The 27,731-nt window shown below is 37.7% G+C and overlaps 1 protein-coding gene across 1 annotated transcript in view; it reads right to left on the bottom strand.

Annotated features, from left to right (window-relative positions):
• The window catches only part of CHD7 (chromodomain helicase DNA binding protein 7), a gene marked incomplete at its 5' end in the record, with an annotated part of 50,173 nt that overhangs the window by 5,854 nt on the left and 16,588 nt on the right, over window positions 1–27,731 (bottom strand). The window contains 21 exons of the mRNA XM_009575941.1: window positions 1,196–1,338; window positions 1,387–1,401; window positions 1,753–2,430; window positions 2,571–2,779; window positions 2,947–3,175; window positions 3,897–3,951; window positions 4,169–4,241; window positions 4,522–4,651; window positions 6,022–6,125; window positions 6,733–6,822; window positions 9,884–10,043; window positions 10,623–10,822; window positions 11,767–11,972; window positions 12,059–12,169; window positions 12,458–12,637; window positions 13,294–13,461; window positions 13,673–13,868; window positions 14,390–14,600; window positions 19,287–19,542; window positions 21,888–22,031; window positions 23,525–23,701. Coding sequence (XP_009574236.1) covers window positions 1,196–1,338; window positions 1,387–1,401; window positions 1,753–2,430; window positions 2,571–2,779; window positions 2,947–3,175; window positions 3,897–3,951; window positions 4,169–4,241; window positions 4,522–4,651; window positions 6,022–6,125; window positions 6,733–6,822; window positions 9,884–10,043; window positions 10,623–10,822; window positions 11,767–11,972; window positions 12,059–12,169; window positions 12,458–12,637; window positions 13,294–13,461; window positions 13,673–13,868; window positions 14,390–14,600; window positions 19,287–19,542; window positions 21,888–22,031; window positions 23,525–23,701 — 3,735 coding nt within the window. The remainder of the gene's footprint in view (window positions 1–1,195; window positions 1,339–1,386; window positions 1,402–1,752; window positions 2,431–2,570; window positions 2,780–2,946; window positions 3,176–3,896; window positions 3,952–4,168; window positions 4,242–4,521; window positions 4,652–6,021; window positions 6,126–6,732; window positions 6,823–9,883; window positions 10,044–10,622; window positions 10,823–11,766; window positions 11,973–12,058; window positions 12,170–12,457; window positions 12,638–13,293; window positions 13,462–13,672; window positions 13,869–14,389; window positions 14,601–19,286; window positions 19,543–21,887; window positions 22,032–23,524; window positions 23,702–27,731) is intronic.

Genomic DNA, 27,731 nt, shown 5'->3' with positions numbered 1-27,731 from the left:
GTCACTATTAATAAAGTTCAACATTATAAAACGGGCACCAACTTAGGGACATCTAATGAATGTCAATTTTCATTCCACGCCCATTATCACTTCAAATTTCACTGAAGCGTGTACACTAAAAATCTCTAATTATGTTTATTAGTCTACTTATGCTGAACCTATACAGATGAAGGATTTTTTGTTTTACTTTTACACTATGACTGGAATAAGATTTTAGCCCATGCTTCCAAAATACAATATTCCAAAATAGAAGATGAGTATCATTTGATTTTTTCCATTTCAGTATTCAAGCACATTCTATGCTAGCCTGCCTGAAGTAGTAGAAACTTCAGAACTATGAGAAATACTGCTGGGTAGTGAATATGAGCATCAGTTAGCTTCCTGAACAGCAAAACAATGCAAAAGCCACTAGCAAATCTCAGCAGCTGCAACAGACTGCTTGCTTTCCCCAGGAATAAGCTTATTAAGAATAAGGTCCCCCCGCCCTGCCCCCCCGTCCCAAACCAGATGGTCCTGTTATGGTGATTAGTAAGCTTAAGACTATTACCACTTTATTTCTCTCTCTACCCTTATTGCAAAGGAGAGTACTAAATTATGTATGGATTTATTATGAGGTTACGGTTTCATATTTCTAAAAACATTTTATATTAGATAATTTTCTGCATTGTTACCAAAATAAGATATAGCTTTATCCTATCTAAAACTGCTGCTTATGTTTGCAGGATACCTTAATACAATTACATAATGGCTTAGATCATGTAGGTCACCAATACTCTTCTCTACAATCTCCTCACCCCAAAATAAAAAGGTGATCTTACAGAATCTCTGCTCTTAACCTTGCAGATTGCTCTGCAGACGAAATCCATAATTCAAAATCGTAAGTTTGTTTCCATCAATAGAGGTGCCAGAGGTGTGATTCTGCTGACATACCGTTATGGAGCCTATAAGAACTCATATCTATCAGTAGTTTGTTGTTTTACTAAATGACACTTTTTACAGTAAAGTAAGTCCTTTCATTTCCTCTGCTAATTTGTATGAAATTGAAGAATAAAATGCTATTCCACAAATCATTCATAAAAAGTCCCTTGCCCACTAGAAGTGCAGAATCGTACAAAGCTCGCTGTTATTTTGCAAACACATTTCCTGTATTTTATCTCTGTTGAAAAGGACACATGTCATTCTACCCCTAACCAACCTTAGGCCAGAAAGAGAAGGCAAATGTTCTCTCATGAAGCAGCTGAACCACAGAGGGATCCCCATCTTCCATGTAGAATCCATCGCGTGTTTCATCCCTTGCAGTACTCATAGAGGCATTGCTTTCTTCATCAAAATTTTCTGCTGAATAACAACCATGACCAGACATTAACTACAAAAGTTCCCAAACACCCAATGCCAACCCAACTAGATAGGTTAAAACAACCAGGCCTGATGCAACATTTCTAACTCAGGCTTTTGTTCAGTAATTACTATAGCAGAGCCGTAGCCTTCTGCATTTGGCACAGAGACCGTGCTTATTGGCTCAGTAAGCTATCTTGGAAACAATCCCTTGTGGGAGAATACCCTGCTGATGCTGAATGGTTTTTATGAAAGCTTATCTAGCCACCTGATAGGCAGAAGGGCAGAGGAACTGCTACATGCAGCCCATCCCGAGCTCCATAATGGCTTCGTGTGTGCCACTTACCAGCTGGCACAAGCTACAACAGCTGTGGAGCTCATGCTAAGCACACGGAATTGTTCTGACCAATGCGTTACCTTCAGGTTGGGAGGATTCTTCCGATTTATCATCATCATCCAGTTTCTCCTCTTCATCTTCTTCTGAACCTTTCTCAGAAATAGATTTTGGGTCTACATCTGTACTCATTTCTACGTCTTTCAATTCACATTTAACAGAGCCAGGCTCAGCCTCAGCATCACAGTCCGGTTTAGTGTCTTTATCTGCAATATCTGTCTCCTCTTTGATATCAGACTTTTCTTTGGCTGCTGGATTTTCAGACCCTTCAACTTTAGACTCCGTTTGTTCTGTAGTCTTTTCTTCTTGTACTGGTGTGGATGAGACAATAGGTGGTGTTTGACTGCAGCCAGCACCCAGAGGGTTTACAGAAGAGACAGTATTTGCATTACCTGTCCCTCTGTTTTGAGCAAAGTTTTTGTGAGCCTCAAGAAAAGAGAGTTCAGGATCATTCAGAATGTGATAATCTGTCCTACTGACTCCATGTTTAGCAGCACCAACCAGTAAGTCTTTGTCATGTTTACCACACTCCCACCACTCTGGCAGGTCCAAGCTTGGTTGGCAAAGCTTTAGCCTCTCCCCCAACTGCGGGTGATGGAGAACCTGTTCACGGATTTTCCGCAACAGTTCTATGCGATATAAAGTTCTAGAAGCACGCTCTTCTGTGATCGGCTCAATCATAGTGGAAAGATCAGGTGGTTCTGCAATGAAAACGATTCGTATTGTTGAATATCGATTAAATGTACACCCATTTCAAAATCATTACACCTGGGCACGAAGTTTCAATAGTCCCACTGTCTCATAACAGTCACGTTGATTCTTACAGTCAGTTAAAACTTACCATCATCCGGTTTGACTGGCATTCGGCACACTCGTCTACACATATTCACAAAGCCATTAAAATACTTTTCCAAGCTTTCGTCGGACTTTTTATCAAGCCTGGCAAATGCTCTGAATTGATTCCAGTCAAATTGATGTTTTGCAGGATCAAAAATAATTCCAAAAGTAGACACCACACGATAAAAATCAGCTTCTTCTCTTCTTGTCCATCTAGTCAAGGAGAAGCAAGAGAAGTAAGGCCACTGAATAAATGAGAGTCCAAACATAGTCTGGATGCCCCAAAACCCTCTTAGTTTATTCTTTCAAAACAGAAGGGCAGTACTAGTGACACACAAGCTCAAACGAAATTTAAAGAAAGATATCACTAAAAAACTCACTTTTGTCGTTTTTCAGTTATTATAGCTTCCCTTTCTGCTTCTAGTGCCCTCACTTCTTCCCGAGGCCGACGTCTCCTGCGGTCAGTCTTCATTAGTGCCTCTTGCCTCATTTGTTGCCTTTTATAGCTGCGCTGATAGGCAGTAATGAGGCGACGCAGACGGGTAGTCAGGGTTGAAGTGTTGGGCCAGTAGAGTTGGCCTAACTCAGCATTGCTTTCACTGTGCTTGTCTAGAGAATAGAGAAGTATTTGTGCACTGCAAAACCACCACTAAACATTTCAAAGTTTCTATGGCTAGAACTGGATTCCTGTTTTATCTGATAAGAACATATGCCTCATTAATATTGGTGCATAACAAATTAGAAACAGGATAACTACATGGTAGGAAATAAAAAATAGAATCAAACCATCCAACTCTAAGAACTCAGAAATGCTTGTGAAGCATTTAGAGATAACCATCAAGCATTATTATTCAATGTTATGAATGCAAACATATTATGAATACTGTAAGTATTCAAATTAATGCAATGCATCTTTAAATATATTACTAAGAAGATCATTCTGCCTCTGAGGAACACCTATGCTTATGATTTCCCACTTTATTATTCTTACTTAAACTTGGCAATTTTCCTCCATACTGAGGAAACAACATATCTGTAACTTCCAAGATTATCTCGGCAAAAACATCAATGGCTGCATTACGAAACATCCGGTCTTTATCATCACAATTTCTACTATGTAGTTAGAAACCCAGAAAGCCATAATGTGGATTATTCAAAGACAGTAAATAATTGTTTTGAAAGATGAGAAGCGTGAAGAGAATTGGCAGTAAGAAGTTTACGGTGGTGTTTTCCCAAAACACAACCTATTCCCTCACGTGGCAATATAAACAGTCCACCTTTCACTAAATGGTCCATTTTTGCCTTTTTAATTTCTTTTCTATAGTCTTACTTGGGTGTATTTCTATGGACTCCTCTTTGTCTTCTGGAGGTGAGTTTGCAAATTCCTTGGGGAGAAGACAGAAGTTATTTTAGTTTTCAGTTTTGACCATATGTTATCATTTCAGGAGAAAAATATGTCATCTCTCAAACACAGCAGCAAACAATCTTTGTAAGGTGTGTTTATCTGGTAGCTCTCAAACTTAAGAACTGCATATTAAGGTAAACATGGAGAATCAGTTATAATTGTATATATTTGTAATTACAGAAAGTTGAAGTTCTTACATCAATTTCATCCTTGAAAGGAGTTCTGGTTGGCTTATATTCTGGATCTTCATCCTCTCTGTCAAATTCACCGCTATAAAATATTTAAAAGAAATATTTTCAAGAAATATATTGTTTTTGAGGGGGGGATGATTTTCTGGACAAAAGCAAAAAAGCTACAAAAGCCATCAGTATGGTATACCAAGTTACACATTTGTATTTCATGCTCAACTGTGTAAACAATTCTATGTACTTTTTACATCATATGATCACTTCAGATCCTCAGGCGAGATGTAAGCAAAATATGACATATGAACTCATGCCAACAAATACAATGCTGATAAAGTTTATTAATTTTTTCATGTCCTCCTTACCCATCACCGCCATCTGCCAACATGTCTGTCCCTCTCTGTTCAGCAGCTATGGCCTTCGCATCAGGCATGCCAACCCGTTCCAGAAAGCACAGTGCTGGATCAGCTCTCATAGAATTGTATTTCTCATAACCTGCATGCAGAGTGGCAGACAAATTTTTTTAAAAAGCTATAAACAGCTGTGAATAGAATAGGTTTAGGCAGTAGACGTACGATTTTCTGGATTCATTTATTTATTTTTAAATAAAACAAAGGAGCTGTCACCGTGCTGGAAACAACCATTTCATTCATGTAATGAAATTTTTCATATTGATAAATTCCATCAGCACAGAAACATTTTCACATCAGTAACATTAACAAATAGTAGATACTGAAGAAAGCATTCAATTGAATGTCTTTATAAGGTAAAGTAAAAATCTTTCACAAGTGAAAAACTTCTTTAAGTTTCCTATATGACTTTCACAGTGGTTCTCCACATTCAACACTCCCTACTGGAAACATGCAGATGTGAATGGAAACACACACACATGCATTTTCTATAGCTCCAGCCCCGCTGGAACCCTCAACGTAGGCTGCAAAAATGCTGTATACATGGGTTATACATAAGGCCAACGAACCTGTCTTATTAGGTTTAGGATGATGCATGTCAGTAAGATGACACTGTTCCCTCTATGGTTTTCAAACTGCTGTTTGCTTTTTTACTGCCTAAGTTGACTAGATGGAAAATGGCAGATCCCAACAGTGCACTGCAGGAAAATGATTTTTAGACTAGACTTGCCTCAGCTGAGCCCACAAAACAGAGCTGCTGTACATAGGCAGAACAGCACAATTCAATTAGGATTTGTACTACAACACACTGCTCCTAACTGCTGTAGAGCCTCAAGCCAAACTGTAATCATGAAAGGTTTTATAAGCCATCATTCTCCCCTTTAGTCAGGCTGGGCTGCTGAGAATACCTCTGCGACCTCCAGAGAATTGGGATTATAATCAGGAATCGCTCACTGTATATATCATGCCAGCTCTGCATCCCCAGCCTTTCAAAGTTAACAAGGCTGCATCCCACTCAAGGGAGCCGGGAGTTCTCAACACTGACATTTGTGAAATATTGCTTGGAACAAAGCCCAGGAGGCACTTGTACAGATTAATAGCAGAGGTTAAGCCCACCGTCCACTTTGACACTGGTTGGCAGAGTTAGCAAGTGAAGCAGTGCTAGAAGCAAAGTTTATGGAGATCTATCTTACTATTTGGCTATTATTTAAACAAATATGGTTTTGTTTTATTTACAGCCAAGAAAGTAATGTTTTCTTCTCAAATGTTCTGCAAACATTTAAAAACAGCATCTGATATTTACAGCTCATATTAGGTTTTTAATGCAGGCAAGAAAAAAAAGGGAGACACAAGCCAACAGTTCTTTGGAACAATACTTGTTAATATTATGACTGAACAGTCCTACACACAGAAAGCTTTACAACTGAGTTTTGTTCAGAGTGAGACATCACTTACCGTGTTTGAATACTCCAATTAAAAGGGATTTATCCGCCTCCTTATCCCACCAGTCTGCAGGAACTTCGGCATGGAATGGCTCAGGTATCCATACATCTACTTCACTGTAAAGACAGCATTATTTACATTCTCAAAGATATTACTAGGCAAAGATTTTTTTTTTTTTAAAAAAATGTGGTTCATGCTATTTTGTAAATATGAATTTCGAGGGGGGAAAAAAAAAAACAACAACCCAAAACAGAAATTGAAATACCTGAAAAAATAATTAGGATGGTTAGGAAAAAAACCAAACCAACACAAACCACAAAAAACCAAAAAACCCCCCAACAAAAAAAAAAACAACCCAAAACCAAACAAACCAACTCCCACCCCACAACAAATAAACCCAACATTAGGTTATTTTGGGAGTGGAATGACAATGGTTATCCAAATATGATTCATTTAAGGTCTTAGTATATTTTTTAAATTTTTTAAATTGAGACAGAATAATCCTTCAATATTAGCAGAACTGAAAATCCACTTCTGTCATTTCCCACATCATTCCCTCTCCCAAGAAAATCACCCACGGCGCTTGATAAAATAAAAAGGCTGCTTGAGAATAGAATTTAAGAGATAAAGTGTGACAACCTTTAAAAGCTGCATTATTATATTACACATACTTTATAAAAGCCAGCGTCATAAAGCAAAAAATAAACCTGCACTTGCACTAACCTTGAGTCAGCACCCTCTAAGATCTTGTCTGCTTGGTCCCCTATAACTTCTTGTCGTAGATAGTAGAGCATGCGGACACGCAGCAGGACCCTGGAGAGGAAGGCAGAGGGGGGAAAAAGTTCTTAACTTCAGGACTGTTTGCCAACAGTGGCTTTTGGCAGCTGCTGCTGTTCATCCATCATCCTGCCAAGGCTGATTAGCCATGCTGTATGGTAGGCTTGAAGCGTGACAGATGGTGGCACATAATCACCTCTGTGTGGTGCTTTCTGCTGGCTTCCAACAGGCCTGCCTGGCAACCGCTTACACTGCACAGAGAGGGACCCAGCTCAGCCCGGCCCCGGCGCATTTCATTTAGTTCTACCTAGTGCAGCTTGTGAAGTTTAGACACGTACTCTACCACTGCCTCTGAAGTATTGAAGCAAGTTTGTAAACAACTGAGCAGATGGCTTTCAGTAACTGTTCTGCTTCATTATCTCATAAAATTTCCTCAGCTGCTGCCTTAATACCATTTTTGGAAGCACATCAGAAGTTGTAGGAACAAACGAGATATAAAATCTGGTTTTACTACCTTACAATAAACCCTCAATATGGAATGTCAGGTTTTTCAGATTATACAACTTTTTGCTTCTGAGAATGGGGGGAAAAAAATAATCCCCCGTTTCCCTTGGGAGATATTAACTATTTTTACTCTTTATAGTTCAAACTGCTATTTAATTTTACCTGAGCACAACCTAACTGCTACAAGGAAGTGAAAAATCTTCATTGCCCATGTTTGTTTTTCCCCATCTCTGCAATACTACAGTCATTTTTGGAAGCGCTGTCAGGTGTTGTGGTCACACTTGAAGCTGGCAGGAGAGAGAATGGCAGACTCTGGCTTTTCAAGGAGACTAGAAAAGAGGTCATCTCTGTAGAAAAAGTATCCACCTGAAAATAATCCCACTCTCCTATGTTTACCCAATTCAGGGCACCCCCTGCTGCCTAGTTCATGAAGTAAAATCAGTACCAGCTAAAATGGAGATTACTCAGCCTGCCCTCTCACTGTACCCAAATCCATCACAGCAACTGTTGAATTGCTGCTGCTCCTGTAACAGCAAGGGTGACCAGGGAGGCAGTAATCAGATCACCCACTTGCATGAAAAATTTAGACCACCACCAGTTTTGAGAGCTCCTTATTAGAGATCTGATGCAACTGGAGCAATACCCGCTTTTACATGTGTTATGGAAGAGCAGGGATTTGAATGAAGGTCATGTCTACAATTCAAAACATGTCAGACATGCTTCTTTTTGTATGCATGATAACTGGGACCAGTAAGGTGTCCCTGCTCCCTGTGTGGCTATGTAAATAAGCTGTTGACAGTCTCTATCATCTTAGTATTAAGCAATAACAGCTGTTACATCAAGCCAAAGAAGAGGAGCAGGGGGGAAAAAACCCAACATCAACCAAAAAACCAGAGGCTCTTTGCACCTTTCAGGAGCTCTATGCATAAAAACAGCATACATGTTACATAAGGACAGGACACCACTTCTTATAAAGCCAATTACTACTGCTACCTTTTGAAGGAAATTACTCAGATTATTAATTGGCTTCCACTCTGTTTGATTTTACCTGGGCTAAACATGTTGCTTCTACAATTCACTTAGTCCTGGTGGATCTGGGAAGTGAAGGAAAAAGATAGCAACTGGAAACATTCTTGCACATTTATCAGTCTTCCTGATCCTTGTAATTGTTCTATTGTATTATTACAGAAGCAATATTTTAAAAATTAATTTAAGTCTGATCTGCAAACTGATATAACAAGTAGTGAGGACATGTTACCTGGGAGATTAAAATAATGTTACAGGAAAGAATTTAATTACTTTAAGAGCAAGTGAAACGTAATAACAGATCTGAGTAACAATTTAGAAAAAAATCAAAAAGCAGTTTATTTGGATGTGCACTTGCTAACGTAATTCTATAAGTATCTGTTTTCATCAGTTGAGAATTAAGCTTGGTTAGCATCTGGAAACGAGCTAATAAACCTCTTAAATGCCTTTCCTCCTTCACATCACACCCCCTATTGACAGGCCACAGGTACTTTTCAAATCAATAATTTCTTTCCAATAAACAGTATTAGTAAGACAGAATATATATTAAACCCACAAAAGTAATGACGACCTTTCAGTAACACTGCATTACATCTGCATTGTATATATACAATGAAGAGTATAAATTTAAAACCAAAACATAACAAAACCCCCCAAACCCAAAAAGCAAACAACTTGCCCTCCAACACCAAAACCAAATATTTTTGGGACAGGGGTTAGGTTCAGTGTCTGTAATGGAGAATTTAGTAAGCAAAACTGAGATGGAGAACCAGGACACTGTCAAAGGAAGCTGACACAAAAATAGCTAAGAAATTACAAAAAAAAAAGCTAGAAGAATGTAAGAGAGGCTCTTAAGAGACATTCGTGCAACAATAAAACAATGTAACATCCAAATCAAAATACAATGATCTTTATCGCCAAAGACTTTCAGTTTAGTAACATGCTTAGAATTTCAAAAATCAAATCAGGACACTGATTCAGGTAAGAGAGCTTGGTGAGAAATTTTATCTCAAACAAAGGAGAAAATATTCTGTATAATGTGGAGAGCAAGAGAGGAAGGGAGAAAAGAACGAAGAGAAGAGATACACCCACATATAGGTGAACTACTACATGAAACTCTGGAAACTAAGAACGGGATATTTGAGTTTAACATCTAAGGAACAGAACTTTAAGGACATCAGCCTGAGAGACCCCACAAGAAGGGTAAGAAACAAACAGCTTTTGTTTAAAGATAACAAATTGTCAAGAGAAATAGACTTAGCGTAGGGATACAGTCTTTCCTTTATATGGTAAAAAGAATAACCTCATCTGATTCCATTCTTATTCAGTAAGTAGAAAACAATTTTCTTCAGAACTGTGTTTTAAGCTCTTTATGATCAGTCATAAAGAGCTTACAGAAGTAGCCAGCTATCTGTTAAGATGATTATCCCCAAATTAAAAAGTAATAATGACCTTTACATCCTATTAAATGGCCCTGCATTCTATTAAAAATATCCAAAAGAAGTTGTGGACTTTTCAAAAGCATGTAATAAAAAAAACTCTAAATGAAATATTTATTAATACTTACTTATTACAGTGATGTTTGAGATGTTTCCTATAGCTGTCTTCTTGAAATAATACATCTGGATTACAGGTTGTGAGCCAATCGGCGTCTTGCAGCATTGGCTGCGAACTCTGGGCTTTTACTTTCTTGCCTTTCCTCCCTCTGGGCACTGGTGCAGACAGACCTACATAAAATCCCAATACTTCTTATACAATCTGAATAGGAAAGCTCTCACCTCAAACTGCATTACAAACGTACATTTAAACTAAGTATCACTGCTATATTCATTTCTGTGTTGGCAACACAACCACCAAAACTGAACAGCAACATAATTCAGTACAGAAAATAACAAAATCAACCAAAACTTTCATGCAAATTTAGGTGTGAAGATTTCAAAAATTCAGAGCGCTAGCCAGAAAATGGTGTTATATAAATATTTCTTGCAAAAACTCTCATGAATCTGAATGGCCATAAGGAAACAAGCTTTCTGCTTTATGGCAATTTGAAAGAGAGTAACTCCAGCAGTAAGTGCCACTTAAAAATCATGCTAGAATATTTGTTCAAAACTTGCACTGCATCCTACAAAGTGTCTGAGGGAGACTTCCACTTTAAGTACAGACCAAGTCAAAGCCCACCTTACTCATAAAATCTGACAAGATCCTACGACATGTCAGAATGGCTATAGTTTAAACTAAATACATAGCATGACTGAAGAAATTCTTTCCTATTTACTAGCATCATTATTTGATTGTGGTAGACATACCGGAATGATTAACCAAAGCTCGAGTTTGCCCATCTGCAGTTGGAGTGATCAGATCCCAGATGAAACTTTTGATATTTTCATCCCCTTTGTAATGATTAAGACAATATACCAGGATAGTCCGGCAGATGGTTTCCACATCTTGTTCTGTTAGCTGACGTTTATAGCGCCCATGTGAGAGGATGTCAGTCCACCGACCCCAGCTATAAGAAAAATATGTTCAATACAACAACTAGGGCACTGGTGTTTTAATTTGTGACTTTCAATTTAACTCCTAGTACCGAGCAAGTTGGGACCTCCTTTGTTAGCACTAATGCATTTTGCATTTGCAGGTTACATCAGGGAATCCAACCTCCAGCACTAAAGAGTTAAGAATGTTTATTTTACAGAACAGGCAATAAGTTCACTGCTCGTAAAGCTGCACTTGAACTACATCAAAATAATAAAGTACATATGTTTAACTCTCATGGTCCCAGTAAGCTACAAATAGGAAATTCAACCAATTCCTACAATCATGGGATTTGGGGAATCATTCTTATTTTGATCCTGAAATCCATTATTAGCAATTGTTGTACGCAACTTCCTGAAATAAACAGAATCATTCTGAAGCCCGTGTAAGCAGTCAAATATAGCTTCTTGCTTGCAAAGAGATAAAATTAAAATTGGTAAATCCAGTGGGGAAAAACAAAGTATCAAATAGCTGAATTTAAGTGGTGCCGAAATACCAGAATCTATGTTGAAAACCTCTAAATTGACTGTTGATTTCACAACCACATTGTTCTTTACAAATACATTTCGTTATTCTCCACAACACTTAGAAAGGAGAGATTAAACCTCAGTAACTCAGGAATTCTTTACACTATGAGAAACCAGAAACAAATATTCCATCATCACAAAACTACGCATCTCACCAGTGAGCTCACAGCCATCTGTGAGCCACTCGGATACTTTAAGCTAAATAACACATATATGAGCAACTTACATATATAGCAACTTAAAATCTCACTGGCATGTATACAACATAATGAGGTAAAGGTTACACAGTAGGAGATTATGTGAACTTGCCCAAGAGAAGGATGAGTTATTTACTATATATCATTTCCATATTTTCAGTTCTTTAGCCACAATCAGTATATTTAATCCTTACCCATAAACCAACAAGTTCTTCTCCACCCTGAAACATTCACTTCTTGCATAACCCTGTGATTTGTCCTGAGGCCTACGGGGCTTTGTGCTAGGCTTTTCTTCAGAATCACTTTCCAGGTCTGAAAACTCCATCAGTTCATCCTCTTTCACTGCACTGTAGAGTCTGGTTTGCTTTCTTACTCTTGGTGTATCAATAACTAAGTTATTCTAAAATGAAAGTGAAAACATAGACGTTTAGGAGGGGGGGAAAATCTTCAATTTAATTGTAGTAGGAACTACCATAAAGCTCTTACCCTTCCATTTAAAGCATCAATATCCAGCTCAGCTTTCTTTGCCCACTTCTGCCAAAAATTAGGGTCATCCAAGGAAATGTCTGTCCTGTTCCCAGATGCAACAAAACTAGCCTAGTAAATGTGAAAACACATGCATTGGTTTCTTAAGTGCATGCTGCAAAGAATATCTGTTTTCACTGGTAAATACAATACTTAAGACTTATAAAGTGGTAGTTTCAAGAAAGAAAAAAGGTAAGCCTGTAAACTACCATGACTGGAAATACAGATATCCCAACATTTGTGAGGAAAATATCTGAGACAAGTACATTGAAAAACTAAATTTACACAGAAGGCAATTTAATACTACTTCATCTACCCTGGTCACATTTTATTAATTTTCCTCTGAATGTCAATGCACACCTTTGCAAACGTTGAGCCTTTTCCTTCAGATTCAATAGTAATCGTGTGTGTTCGCCTTAAGAGAATCTGATCAATATCCTCTTCACAAAACTTAGACCCTTCATCTTCCTCATCCATCAGAGCACCATATGCCCCCTTTCGAAGAAGATCTTCTATTTCTTTCTTAGAAAGCTGTTGCACCTGTAACATGTAAGAGAGGGTTTTGGGTTGTTTTTTTTTTTGACATCAGCCAATATGTACATCTGACAGCATGATCAGACTGATTGTCCTTTTATTTAGCATTTTAAGAACTGAAACTCTAAGATAATGTGATGTTGATCAATTAAACATTCATGCTGAAGTCACCTTTAAAAGAAGAATACGAACACCAAAATTCTTAGGGTGAAGTTATACGAGTGGTTTAAACGATTTAATAATTCATTGTCACTGAATCCCTTTACTCTAGCTCTGATGACGGCTAAACTCCTCCTGGGAGCAGATTTAACTTACTAACCTGACAAAAGCAAAAAAAGTTCAAAGCAAAAAGGCTACCCCAGAAAAAGCTGACTAGAACAACTCCATAAAGTGCCAGGATCAACATAATTTAAAGAGTGGAATGATGAGAATGGATGAGGATTGAGGGAACATGACTCCACCTGCCCCCTTTTGGCAATAAGTGAGCCATTAGATAGGCTGAGCCAGTTCATGTAGCCTTGCCCTTAATTAACCCTACTTTAAAATACATGCCGTGCTCCATCTGAAAACCACTGTTCTCCAGCTAAAACGCAAACAAGCGAGAAAAGTGTTACACATTCATAGCATTTGTTGATCATGCCCCTTAATATATTAATTCTCACCCCATTTGTAGCGTTTTCTCTTCCGCTCATGGATTGTAGCACAGCCTTATCAAGGCCAAGCTTCAAGCTAGCTTTGTCAAACATTTCCCTTTCGTAAGAATTCCTTGTTATCAACCGGTAAATTTTCACTGATTTGCTCTGTCCTATTCTGTGACATCGTGCTTGAGCCTGATGAAACAAAAACAGTGATAAAAGGAAGAAAAAAATTTAAAATAACCAATACAGAGAATGCACTTTAAAAGTTATTGCTTTCAATACAAATAATTATCTTTATGTTTTCAAGAGAGGGACAATGGATAATTTCTCTTGTAGGTGAAGAAAATTTCACAGCAAAAAGGCAAAGAAAAATTTTCCATAAAATCATATCTTGTAATATTACCTGGAGGTCATTTTGGGGGTTCCAGTCTGAATCAAAAATAATGCAGGTATCAGCAGCAGTAAGATTAATGCCCAAACCTCCTGCCCTTGTACACAGCAGGAAAACAAACCTATCAGAATCAGGTCTTGAAAACCTGTCAATAGCTGCCTGACGCAAGTTGCCTCTTACTCGGCCATCAATTCGTTCATATGGGTACCTGAAATAAAGATGCATTTATAAGGAGAACTTTACTGCAATGGCACTGTTTCTTTATAAGAATATGCAATAAAAAAAAAAAAGGAAAATATGCTACTATAGGGTCAAAAGAACTACAACAAACTGAGTGACTGTTCCTGTATCGGCTAACTTCATCAGTGGAAGACATACTACTTTGTCTCCTGCTTTGCGTGTTTTGGTGAAGAACAGACTTTCACTTCACGGAATGAAATAAACATTCAGGCTTAAGCTAAAAAACTCTAGAGCCACCAAAACATTTAACTGAGTAGTAAACAAAGAGGTTTAAAGCTCTCCATGTAAGGTCATTTTGTATTCACCCAAAAGAAAAATCTCAGTACTTGCAACTTACAGGTATGCTTTTCCCTTTAGTCAGATCACAACAGAAAATACTGTAGTGTTTGAATTTCATCCCTTTTCAATATAGATTACTCACAGGTTAAATACTGTGGCCACTGAGGAAAGCACAGTTTAGTTAGTATTGTATTATATTGTTGCTCTCACCGTCTTTGAATGAGGTAGTCTTCCAGTATGTCCAAGCAGCGCACCATCTGGGAAAAGATAAGCACCCTGTGGCCACCAGCCTTCAGTTTTGGCAGCAGCTTGTCAATCAGTACTAGCTTGCCAGCAGCCTGGATCATTGCCTGGAGCTGAAAATCTGGAGAGTCGGCATTGTGTGTCTCTTTAAACTCTTCCAAAATTTTCTCTTCAGCACCTGCAAAGATTGGACAGCAATACATGAACACTGCAAAGGGTTTTATTAATAAACAATGAGTTTGCCTTCAATACCCTATAGAAACTGCAGGAATGTTTTAAGCATTATGTGAATAAACATTTATAAAAAATATTACGCTTAAATTTAAAGCAAACATATACACAAATACAGCATAAATAAAAAGTAACTTTGAGCATCCTCTTTCTTTTTTCCTCTTTTAAACAAGAGTAAACCATTTCCTAAATAAATTCATACAACTATTTAATGAAAAATTAAGGAAGAAAAGATTAAAAAGTAAACCATATTCCAACTGATCAAATGGATTTTCTGTCCTTTTTTAAACGCAACACGAAAGAAAAAATATCTCATTTCCACAGGGAAATAGGAGGAATACAAATCACATTTGATGTCTGTGCCGCCAAAACCAAAACCAGGCTTAAACACGTACATGACCTAGACCTGCTCCTTCCATTATTAATTATAGAATCAAAATCCAAAAAATGAAAAAACTAATTGGGGGGGGGGGGATAAGCAGCTGTGAAATTATTATTTTACCTTCCATTTAGCTTTCTTTTCTCACTGAATGAATTTTTTTGTTCAGTTTGATGAAGCCACCCAATGTATATATTCTTTCCAGAATTAGTCAAAAGTTCTTTCTTGCCACTCTCTTTGCCTATGAACGATATGCACTGCAGCAAATATTTCCTTGTACTACTCATTACCTGAACGCTACAGACCAAGTTCAAGTTTTCTCTTCAACCTCTCCTATGCTTTTATTCCATTTTTTATGTCACTTCTACAAACAGTGGACTATTCCGAGAATTATCAGATTACTATTCTTGGCTATGTAAAAGGTTAGGAATCTTCATTCTAAGCTTATTTCACATCCAAATAAACCCTTTCTTGGAGTTGTCTTTTTCAATCCCTCTGGGTTTTTTTTTGTTGGTGGTTTTTGTTTGTTTGTTTGTTTTTAACAAAATGTAGTTTATAAAGTATTTCTGGTTTGTATAATATTCAGCTTCAATACTGCTTTTGAATAACACAAGGAAAGGTGGTAGGGCTTGTGGGGGGTGGAATGGGTGGGAAACAGCTTACTGCCAGGCTTCTGCTGAGCATCTCTCTCATATCCCAGTTCTAAGCAGATCCCTGTAAACAAACATGCAAACACACCCTCCCTGTGCGATCGCTGGTTCAGTGCCTACTGTAATGTGGCGTCTTAACTAGATACCACCCTAAGCAGGCTGTCTGACAGCTTTGTAATACTCAATACACTTGCACTACTAGCTTTTCTAGAACTTAACGGACTCAAGATGTGACCACACTTAAAGTATGTTACATCCCTGAGTTTTCCTTATCTGGATTTCCTTATCTGGATTTCCTTATCTGGATTTCCTTATCTGGATTTCCTTATCTGGATTCAAAGCGTTACTGATCCTAATGGTTTGCACATAAGAAAAACAAGCCCATGTGAAAATAGTACAATCAGACACTCCTTCAAGTTCCCTTCAATCATATCACTTCCCATCTTGTAAAACGGGCAGAATTTTGGGTAGGAAATATCAGATTCTGTACTGAGCTTAGACAATTTCAGAATATAGTAGGCTGTCAAGTAGTTCATATACAGTAACTTCAGTGATCTTTCTTGGTTACATCATTTATTTCTTATCAGCTGTGATATCCAAATTTAAGTTTCACTACTATGAAAGTAAACCAATATACAAACACAGCATCTGCAAAAGCAAATCACCTAAGCCAAGCACTCCACAACAAACCCACAAACAGGTCTAATGAATGGTGAATTTTCAGTATCAGAGTTTGGTCGCAGCAAGACCCACTTCCATAATAGACCATGACCTCCAAAAATCTGCTCTTTCAATAACCCTATCTTAGTTAAACCCTGTAAAAGACTACCCTGACTTTTTAATTTCTACTTCAATTGCAATTAAGTGATGTACATTGAGTAGCTTGTTACCCAAAAGTTACTTGACGTAGTACCTGTAGGTCTGTAACACTAGTTCCTACCCTAGCTGATTTTTAGTAGGGGATGAAAGGAAGGTATTTGAATGTGTGCTTGGTCCATCAGGGAAATCTCCACTTCCACTCCTAATTAGGAGAGGCTTTCAGGGCTCAAGAGGGCATAAGGAACACAGTAAGAAACCTTTCCAATGTTCAACACTGTAGGATGTGCAAGTACAGAGGCACTCCCCACTGCTGGCTCTTGGGAGACAGAGAAAGAGGAATGATGTATAAATACTTGAGAATGGTTGCTATGGAGAAAACAAGGAGTCCAGCTCTAAGAAAAATGACAGACAATGCTTTGCCCAAGTTGGTTGGAGAATACACAAAATGCAGTAACTCCCTGTAGAAGTCTACTCTGAGACAGTCTCAGCAGACCACCATTCTCCCCTCCACAGAACAGATCTACCAATCAAGAAACAAACAAGAAAACCACTCGACATTCAACTCCTACCATTACTTCCATCATATAACCTTCTATGGCTCTTAACTGAAGATTATCTAGAAGACTTGCTTGCAACTTTTATGCAAAACAAAACACACAGTGTTCTACTTGGATATTCAAATACACATGCAGTACTGCTTGCTCACAAAACCTGTAAACTTGAAGAAAATGAGAAGGATTCAGAAACATTTTTATAAAAGCAGTTAAGTCTCAAATACTTGCTACGGTGACAAATCATTCATCAGGAGAACACTATGCAACATTATGTACTAGCACTGCAAGACCTCTTGGTAGAGCTACAATAAACTTGTGCCATCACTCTAAGTACAAAGATGTTAATTATCAATCAACAAAATAAAACCTCAGGCTCAGACAACTACAGGATGTAAGAGTATTTTCTGTCCTAGAACTACAAAGGACATATTTATATAGTTCCATCTCCACGCTGATAATAGCCAGGATTCATTTATTTTTCCCTCAAATCTGAAGGCTTGACCCACCTGCATGACACCAAGCAAGTCTGAATGTTCAAAAGTCACAAAAATGTAATAAAGGCAAAAGCATTCAAGAGACAAATCCACCTCCCTTTATTAGGGTTAAGATACAGTCATCAAAAAATACTTGAAATTTTCTATATAGCCACCTGGACTTCAGCAGTCTTTAACAGACACTAAATGATACAAGACTTGTGAGGAAAAAGATCACGGCTGTCGGCAACACTGCAAGCACTACTCATGAACTCCATTTGACAAAACAAAGTAGCAGCAAAATATTCAGTTTATTTCTTTTAGCAAACATAAAATAAGGAAAAATAATGGCAAGGTTAAAAATTAGCTGAAAAACAAGAAATGTAAAAAGCATCAAGTGCAGAAGCTTATAACCTGAACATCCTAAACTATTTTCTGGTAAAGTCATTTCTATAATGGGTTAACTTAAAACAAAGAACCAACAAACAAAAAACCCTACACCAGAACCACGAAGCTACTTTACTGTATGCTCATCTGAGTTTAGAAACTGAGCAGCCCACCAGCATGGCTGGGTTGAAGTACTTTGGAGTAACCCTATATCATGTCTTTGGAATAATTACTTGTGCATGAAATATAATTAGATGTCATTTCATGAATCAGTTTAAGCATTCTTCCCCCCACATTTAAACAAAAATGTCAAGAAAAAAATGTAAGCATTGCAATATGGAAGTCATACAATAAAAAACCTGAAATCCCATATGGCTTTTGAACAAAACATGTCTTTCATCATGAGGCTTATAACCAGCATTAAACCAACCATAGCATAAACCATATACAGTAAGGAAGAGGAATTGGGAAACAAGAAACTAGTAGAATGCAACCCTGTACAGAGGCTTGTATTACATCCTCAAAGGGAAGATTTGATTTGACCAACACACACAAGTTTAGCATACTTCAGAGAGCTATAGCTAGCTGGTTCATCATATGGTCAGTCACTGGAACAGGGTCCCCAGGTAAGTGGTCATGGCACCATGACTATCAGAGTTCAAGGAGCATCTGGATGACACTCTCAGTCATAAGATTTAGTTTTAGGTAGTCCTGCGAGGAGCAGGGAGTTAGACTCGATGATCCTTATGGGTTCCTTCCAACTTGAGATATTCTATGATTCTGTAGTACTTGCCATAGATAATCCTGATCTAAAAGCAGTAGCACCAAACTGAAAAACAATGTTTGTCATTGTAGTCTAAAATGACATTCATACAAATCTTTTTCTGACTAGTTAAAATTAGCAAAATGAACTGACAACACGTGGCCATAAAAGCAGGCCTGATCATCATCTCTTACCCCACAACTTTTATTCAGAAATTTTAAGTTACTATTTCATAATGTTCCATGGCAAGAAAATAAGTAGCAGCTAACTATAACTTTGAAGGAAAAATTGCCATATTTATGCCAGCATCCAACAACCTGCATGATAACTGAAGTCTTGTTTGTCAGAAATAACAGAAAGGAAAACTTGATAATACCAACACTAACTCTGTCAGGGCTAGGAAGCCTTGGAAAAAAGCAGCACAGATGTCTTCAAAAGCAATCCTGTCCTGGCTAGCAGATATCCATACCTAAGAGAACCTAAAAGGTTATCTCACTGTCCTACTTAAAACAAATGAGTAAATAAAAAGACACACTAGAATAGAATTTCTAACCTACTGAAGTGCCTTGCAACCTTTTTTTGAATAAGGAGAAAAATAGGAGGCCTACCATTAATAAGGTATGGATGATTGCAGCATTTTCTTAGTTCCATCATAGTGTTTAAAAGATTAGGTACATTTGCCTGACCTCCACCCTTGGAAAGAAATGTGAAATTCTTTTCAAGAATAGCACGATAGTATTTCTTCTGAATATTTGTCAGCTCAACTTCAATGATGGTTTCCTCTTTGGGGGCCAGGTTCTTTTCTACATCTTCCTTGAGACGTCTCAGCATCATCGGCTTCAAAATAGCTTGGAGTTTTTGCACCTAGGAAATATAGGTTTAATAAATGACTGAATTAAAACTGCAAGGCTTCAAATATTTATTTTTCAATTTCCTTAATTCTAAAATCCTTGTTTCCTACCTCAGGTCCCAAGCAGAGAGCATTTGTAAAAAACATCTTTCTTCAATGACCTAGAGATTGAGTTCTCCTTGTTAACTCAGTGACATATACACTTCTAAAGTCAACTTTTAGTGTGCAACCCTTCTGTTTAGTGAGTGTTATTAAACAGACCTCACTTAGAACCATCCTTCTAGACAAGGACAGTTCTGCACACCAGTCATGCAGAGCTAACCCTAAGTAAGCACAGCTATATAAGCAAATCTGACTGTAAGATCAAGTTTTGCAGTCAACTTCTAACCACTAAACACAGTGTTTAATGCTATTTTTTCCCTTTATGTATCTGCTTCTAATTCTTTTCTTATTTCCCTAGTTTTGACATCCACTGAAGTAGAAAACTATTTAGGCCTGGTCTCAAAATGAAAACATTTCATTTCTGTAAATTTTTAACACACTGATAATTTTTAGTGTCTCCAGGTTTTGCAGCATATACTTTAAGACACATCCTAAATGGGGGAGGGGGGAAGAAACGTCCATTCTCCTCAAAAAAATTAGCTAAGTTTTGTCAAGTTTTTGTAAAGTCCCTTACATAGAAAGCGCAAACATTTTCCATATAGGAAAAGACTGGCATTTAAGTTGTTTTAGGTTGTCTCTCAAAGTACAAACCACCTCAGTGTTGAAGAGCTGATAATTCACCCTGAAATTGGTCGTCATCTCCTGATGCAGAGCTGCACAGCAGAAACATGAACAAAAGACACTTTCTCCTGAATTCACATCATTCCCTTAGTAATAAAGCAACTTCAGGAGAAAAAAAGATAAATTAGTACGGAGGGATGAACAATTAAAAAAAATACATGGAATAAGATTGCAAGGAATGGAGGAGAAAATCCAAGTCATTAACACATAATCTCTCCCATCACTTGAAAGATAAATCAAATTCCAAAATATCTAATTGTGTGCCAGCAGAGAAGGCACTTCTTCCAAAACTTGTTGGCCCAAGCAATTCAGGCTCCAATTCTGCTGGAGCAGAATACACTCCATGTATGGCTTCAAAAATTTCCAGGTCTGCTTTGCTGACATTTTGAGCTGGCCAGACAAAAGCTATGTTGAGAGTTAGGATATATTAACTTCAGCTCAAACACTCTATTAACAGGACTACATGGCTTCTGGATCAGAGCTGGCTCACTTCCAATCAGGTCAGAGTCCATTCTGACTAGCACGCAACTGCCTGCACAATCTGTGGAAACATATCCCGTGATTCCCTCAGGACATGCTATGATTTTTCCAGGAGGTGAGGGGCTGGGGGGAGAGCTGCTTTGTAATTTAGACTATTACCTATGAAAGAGTTGCTCTCAAGGAAAGTTGACAAATTCAAGCAATCAGAAGTCAGAAACCCCAGAAATTGAATTTTCAAACAGTTGCACCGTTTTGCATTTTTCATAAAGTTGCACACAAAAATGCATGCAATCGTGAAGTTAGATTATTATAGAGTGCAAAGGACCAAATTAAGGTGCCTAAATTAAGATGCCATGCTTCAGTTAACTCCTAACGTTAGGGTGATTTGACTGTTACCTATTGACTTTTTAAAACATTTTCATACATACAAGAAGAAATTTAAGTTTTATGTATGATCATCAGGAGCTTTTACATTTTAGATCTAAAACATGCTGCATTGAGGGTCTTTCATTTTGCATTGATTTATGCATTTCTTTTATTGGACAGCTTGAGAAATCTGTTTCTGAGTCAGTCAAAAAAATCTCCCTCCATTTGGTTACCTCTTGCTAAACTAGGTTTCAAATATGTTCCTGTTTGCACAGAGGTCATTGATAACTCTCAGATGTTAACTCCACAAAAGTTCCAGAGAACAGTTCCCTCACTCTGATACTGATGCTTAAGGAAGAATGTCAACTGACAAGTTAATTCTCTTAGAGTGAACAAGCAATTCTAGAAGTATTTTCATCCAGCAACTGTTACAAGACATCCCACCCCCATTTTTAAACACCACATTTTAATGAGGGGAAACTCTCCCTGTTTCTGCATGACCAACGGACAAAGGATAAAAAAACCCAAGTGATAAGGCAAAATGACTTTTGGTCAAAAGTAAAAAACTTCACAAAATGAAAACAAACAAAAAATCAGGGATAAAACTACTGTAGTCTTCCAAAAAGTACATAGGTATTACTTGTAAAAGCAAGTAATGAAGTTCAGATATAATAAAATGGATAAATTCACATTATCTAAATAGAAAAGTAAGTGTGCAGGAAAAATTTACCTGTTCTTCAGTTTTCAGATCACCAAATTCTTGCATGAATGTGGTTTCTGATGGGAAGCGACCTGGTTCCAAGAAGTGAAGTAAGCTAAATAGCTCTTCTACTGTATTTTGCAAAGGGGTTCCAGTAAGCAGCACTTTATGTTCCTGAAAGGTTAAGAAATAGTTGCCTAGGAATCCATCTAAATTCATTTTGAATGGGGAAATACACAAGATTATGTCTTTTTTTTCCTATATGTCTCTCATCTTTGCTTCCTCTCCCCTCCCTCAACTACTTATATATAGCTCTTTTCAAGACATCTCTAACTAGTATTCTGGCCTTCCTTCAGCGATAGCCCAGAAAAATACTTCACTACTTGAGCACCTTCAAAAGTCCTCCAGATACAAGAAGAGATTTTACTGATCCACAACGTCCCAGCCCTTTCACAAATACAATGAACTAAAATAACAACTGAACTTATCCCATCACTTCCAGTATAAATCCATTGATTTACCACACCTCCAATAGATCTCAGTGCATGAATCTCTTCAGGGCAGGTGTTAAGTTTCTAACATAGGAAACCTGAAGCAGAGTCCTACTTTCTATCTACACACAACAGAGCATGAGACTAGCAGAGACAAGAGGAAAAGTTGCATATTGCTTTAGAGGAGGAGCCCAGAGATGTTAAGCAACTAGCCCAAGGTCAAACATGAATTTAGTAGTAGAACAAGAACTGAAGTCAGAAGTCCCATATCTCCATCTATAGCCACACCTATAAGCTCAGCTTTCCTCTAATAGCAACCATAGTAAGGAAAATAAATTGCATACAGAATTTTTACAAACTTTCATTTGTTAAGCCTCAAAACTCCTTCAAGAAAGTATTGTTTAAGAAACAGGGGAAAAGAAACTAAAAGTGACGTATAGGTCACCAGTGCTTGTGCAAGCTAATGTTTATGCCTCTTTATTCTTATCAGAAATAAGAGGTTTTGAGTTCCAGGTGTTAACTTCGCATGACTACATTCCTCTCACATTATTAAAAAAATCTCCTGACCAAAAGAAAAAAAAAAAAATAATTAATTTTTTTGCCATTTAAATGGCAAATACCTTTAAAAACCATCATCTTATTTTTCTCTGTGTGCTTAATACACATATTTTGTGCACATAACATAATACACATTTATGTAAGCATCAGAAACCAACTCACTTTTCCCTTCCTTAGTCTGAAAGAACATCCGTATGGCCACACAACAAATTAACATTAGAGTTGACATTAAGGCAGAGCAGTTTAACTCTCACACCCATATGTGGCTACCTGACGACATTATATCTTTAAATAAATGTCTATGTGAAGAAGTGACTATGGAGTAAGTCACATGAAAAGAGAGAAAGGAAAGAACAAATTTATCTTGATTCTCTTAACAGAATCCACACAATTCTAGGTCTAAATCAATGAAGAAACTTATGAAAGCACTCCAAAATTGGAGGTATGCATATGCTTCCAGGTATTTTAAAGACTTTCTCAGCTGCATTCCCCTCATTCTTCTTAGCACTTGATGATTTTACTTGAGAAGAAAAGCTTTAATTTTACTTTTTGATGAAACCATAAATCAGGAGTAATAAAAATACAGAAGATGCAAATGTAAGAGATGTATACACTGACCAGGTCCATCATCTTGAGTCCTTCCAAAAGCTTACAGTTCCTGTTTTTCAGCCTGTGGGCCTCATCGATGACCACGCAACGCCATGGAATGTTACGCAGCTCCGGGCAGTCAGTCAAGATCATTTCAAATGTTGTGATAATGGCATGGAACTTGTAGGTCCCCTTTATCACACGACCCTAAAAAGAACAGCAAGTTAAAGTAAACTCCCTGGCAAAGAAAGGAAATATATTTGTATCACCTTCAAAATTCATTCTTTAAAAATACAGAACACTACAATGGGCAAGATATTTTAAGTAAATGAAGTCATTATTGCTGACTTAACGAGGGAATACAAATGTGTAAGTTTACTACTGGCTTCATGCTAGCTATGTTTTTAATCCTGTAAAAAGGCCCACAGAATCACTGCATATTCATTACAAAGATGTTATACAACTATTTCAGTCGTAATTCATATGGATTATACTAATGCCTTGAGGCATTCATGTATTGCTGCAATATTTAAGTAAGGTTTTCACACTTTGTCAAGAGAATTTTTTCTTTTAAATCAAAGGTGTGTGGCGGTCCTCCAAACAATCCAAATAAGCCAGAAGTACATTAAGGTTTTGTTTTAATGACTATTAGAATATTTTGCTCCCAATAAACAGCAATTTTTTCCTGGTGGACATCAAGTACCCAGAACACCTACAATTCTAGTAAACAGCTTTGAAAAGAAGCAAATCTCTGAACTCTTAAATGGAGAATGTATATCTCTGCATATATTTCCTTGTTATTTTTGTAAACTTGTGTTAAGGAAAGTTCAACAGGACGATTTACTTGATGTCTATTCATATTCACTATTTATTTTGTTAGTTGAGGGTCTTATTTTCAGTGCTGATACTAAGACTCTGTTTCAAAAAAAACCCTGAAAAAACTTTACCCAAGATCATGAAATGAACACCTTTTGACATTGTGCTGTATTTCTTCCCAATGTTATTAAAAAAAAAAAAAAAAAGTAACTTGGTATCTCCAGAGTCACTTGGTCTGTGCAGAAACACTGTCTCTCTAAGGATGAGCCTCACACAAGTTCAAAGCCATTCCATGTTTTCAAAGCAGGACTATGTCGTGGGTTGTATATTGAATACATTTCAAAAGAAACAGATATTTTACAGTAAGATGACCATTTCTTCCTTCAAATACGTGCAAGTCTGAATCCTTTTATAAGTGACCTGCATATAATCCTCTCCAAACTGTGGGGATCAGAACTAGCTACTGACTCAATAAAATGATTGGAAACCTGATATCCTGAACTCAGCATTAAATGTGCCTATGCACATCAAGAGTATTTCAGAGGAAGTAATGACCTGCTCAACAGTGCTTTCTCGTGGCATAGTCCAGAAACATTTATCATCTTAGGGAGAAAAAGAGTTGTTACCTAACAAAGAGCAGATGAAGATACACTAAGTGGGCAACTTAGAAAGCCAGCAAACTGAAATGCTATAACCTTTTCATGAGCCAGATATAACTGTGAAAATATGAGAATGCAGCCCAGGAGATTCTTTCCACGTAGTGGAAAACACTTAATGAGCAACCTCATGACTGTACGGCAAGCAGTGCTCTTCAAAAATGATCACTACATAAAGCAGCACATCCAGGTGAAGCAAAAATCGTAAGAGACTCTTGATTATATATTTAGAGCTGCCTAAATCTCACATTAAAATATGCATAGTGGTCTTGCCACAAGAGCTCACATTATTTGAAAGACTGTCAAATGCTATACTGAAGAACACAGAAGTAAATCAAGCAGAAAGTTCCAAGACCTCTCCATGAGCTTTAGAAGGTGAATGACGTTGTTCTTGAACAGTTTCAGGCTTCCAACACTTGGGGAAGTATGGGGAACAATCCTAAGTAATCCTATTAACGTCACATTTGAGAAGTGTAAATGTAGAAACTATCAGGAAAGTGACCTAGAGCATTGCCAAGGTGAATTCTTGGGCAACTAGGAATCAATTTATCCTGTTTCAGTGTGGCATCCAAATGAATTTCGCTGATGTTGGAATCACAGGAATTTCATATCCATTTACTCAGAGAAGTTCTTCCATTCAAGGAAATCAATCTTCCTAATAGGTAGCAGTTTCCTGTTCTGTTTGGGAAATTCTTCTGGAAGTAACTCAAGCAACAGAGGTAGCCACAAGGTACACCAATTAGATATGAATATAAAAGTTGGGCTATGTTTCGGGGTATTACCTCTTAGCAGATACAAGCTGAGAAGATCAATTGGATGTGTATAAGAAGCGGACTTCTAAAAACATGCACATCCCACCAATGGGAACTGTGAAAGATTATTATGGTCTTTTCCCACCAACCTCAGACTCCACTTTGAGGAACAAGAGAACAGATGCAAGAAACATGCATGTTAACCAATTACAGCCGGAAGGCATCTGGAAAACTAAGTCGCAGCCACTTTGTAAAATGCAATTTGACTTCATCTTTGGTGAAAGACAGAGTCCCTGTTGGTAAAATACTGCCTTAAACTGCTGCACGCTAATCATTCTTTGCAGAAATCTGAGGTAATCCTATGCTGATGACATGTTCATAGCTCAGTAGTTTCTCAGCAAGGAAGAAAACCATGCAGGCAAGAAAATACTCTCTTAAGCCAAGACCCACTGAGCCCAAAAGGAATGAACCAGGTAAGCCAGAAAAAGTAGTGAACATCAATAGCATTACTTTGAGTTAAAAATCAACCACGGACAAGGTGTTCCGTTTCTACATGTGAACCAGGTGGTTTCTCTTTTTAGTCATTATTACACTGCAAAGTAAATTTCACTCACAAACAAGTCAACTCTTTTGCAGGGCTCTGTCATTAATTTTATTTGGCATATATAGTTTTCCTGATCTTACAACAGAACTCTTTCTCAGAGGTAGAATAGTACAGAAAAGCAACTGGCTTATTTGATATTCTAACCAGGGAAGGCCCCCAGAAGGACCTTTCAGTTATATTGCTCAAGAACACCAGAAAAGGCTTCCCTACGTGACCCTCACAAGCAGGAAGGCAGGAAGGGATTTTAGGGGAATGTCTCTGGTAGCATAGTGTCCTTAGTGTTGAAGTCACACCACTGCAGAAATGTATTTTGTTATTGACTGCTCTCTAGCTTTTCATAACAACTTGACTCTGGTTACTGATGTTGACTCTGAAAAATCACACTACTGCAGATGGGCTAGGTGCTTCTTATGCATGCTGTCTCGTATTATTGCCCTTCAAAGCCACTCAGATTTTCCCAGTGTTCAATTGTCTTTTTGAGAAACAGCTCAGCTTGAGAGGCCTCTTTTCATGTTAAGACCTAAAAAGCCAAAGATGCCGATGTCTGTGTTGATGTGTTTGGCAAGGGGACTAGAAATGATAGTGCCAAAGCCTGCCTTCTTTCTCTCCCTCCTCGTCCCCCACTGTACACCCACTGATGGTACTTTAGAGGATGCCATACTGAACGCTACATGGGGATTCTTTTTGTCAGAACACGAAGAGATTTTTTTCCCAGAATTCAGTTTCTACCATGCATTTCACAGCTGACACAGTCTTGCAAAGAAGGTGATTTCATGACACAGCTAAGCTAGCTGCCACCAAAAGGACGAGTTCACTCCATTTCTCCTTTATCCCCAATCATGGCAATTGTCTGATTTTCCTCTTAAGCCAGTTCAGGGAGCAAAGCTAGCAAAAAATGATTCATTTTCCTGTGCCATGAGTGCTTTGTCATTACTCGCTATGGGGTCAAATAACTGCCATGGTCATTGCAAGAGGCGAGTTAAGAATACGGCAACAGAGGGAACAAAACTTTCTGCAGCATCTTGCTTTAGAACCTTTCAGTTGTCTTTAGATCAATGAAACGATACTGCCAAAATAACACTAAGAATCTGCACAGTAAATCGATTTTTCTGATGATGTTTCTTCAGGTTTCATGCTACGTAACTGCTGCATCCTAAGGGGAAGAACGTGCAGAGAAGAAGCACAGCTTAAATAACAAACAAACATGATTTTTAACACAGGAAACACTTCAGTTGAGACAGTATTTGCATAAACCCAAATTTTTAGATTTGATATAAAATATCTCTCTCTGATAAGAAATAACTTTAAAACCAGAAAAAGTACAAATCAATTCCAGGTCATTTGTGTATAATGTCTAGGTAAGAAGCTAAATGTGATTACTATCGTAAGGAATAAGCCATTAGACCTCA

This window comes from Fulmarus glacialis, unplaced genomic scaffold, assembly GCF_000690835.1.
Source record: "Fulmarus glacialis isolate BGI_N327 unplaced genomic scaffold, ASM69083v1 scaffold43964, whole genome shotgun sequence".
Classification (NCBI taxonomy): domain Eukaryota; kingdom Metazoa; phylum Chordata; class Aves; order Procellariiformes; family Procellariidae; genus Fulmarus; species Fulmarus glacialis.
This window is presented reverse-complemented; position numbering and strand designations above follow the sequence as displayed.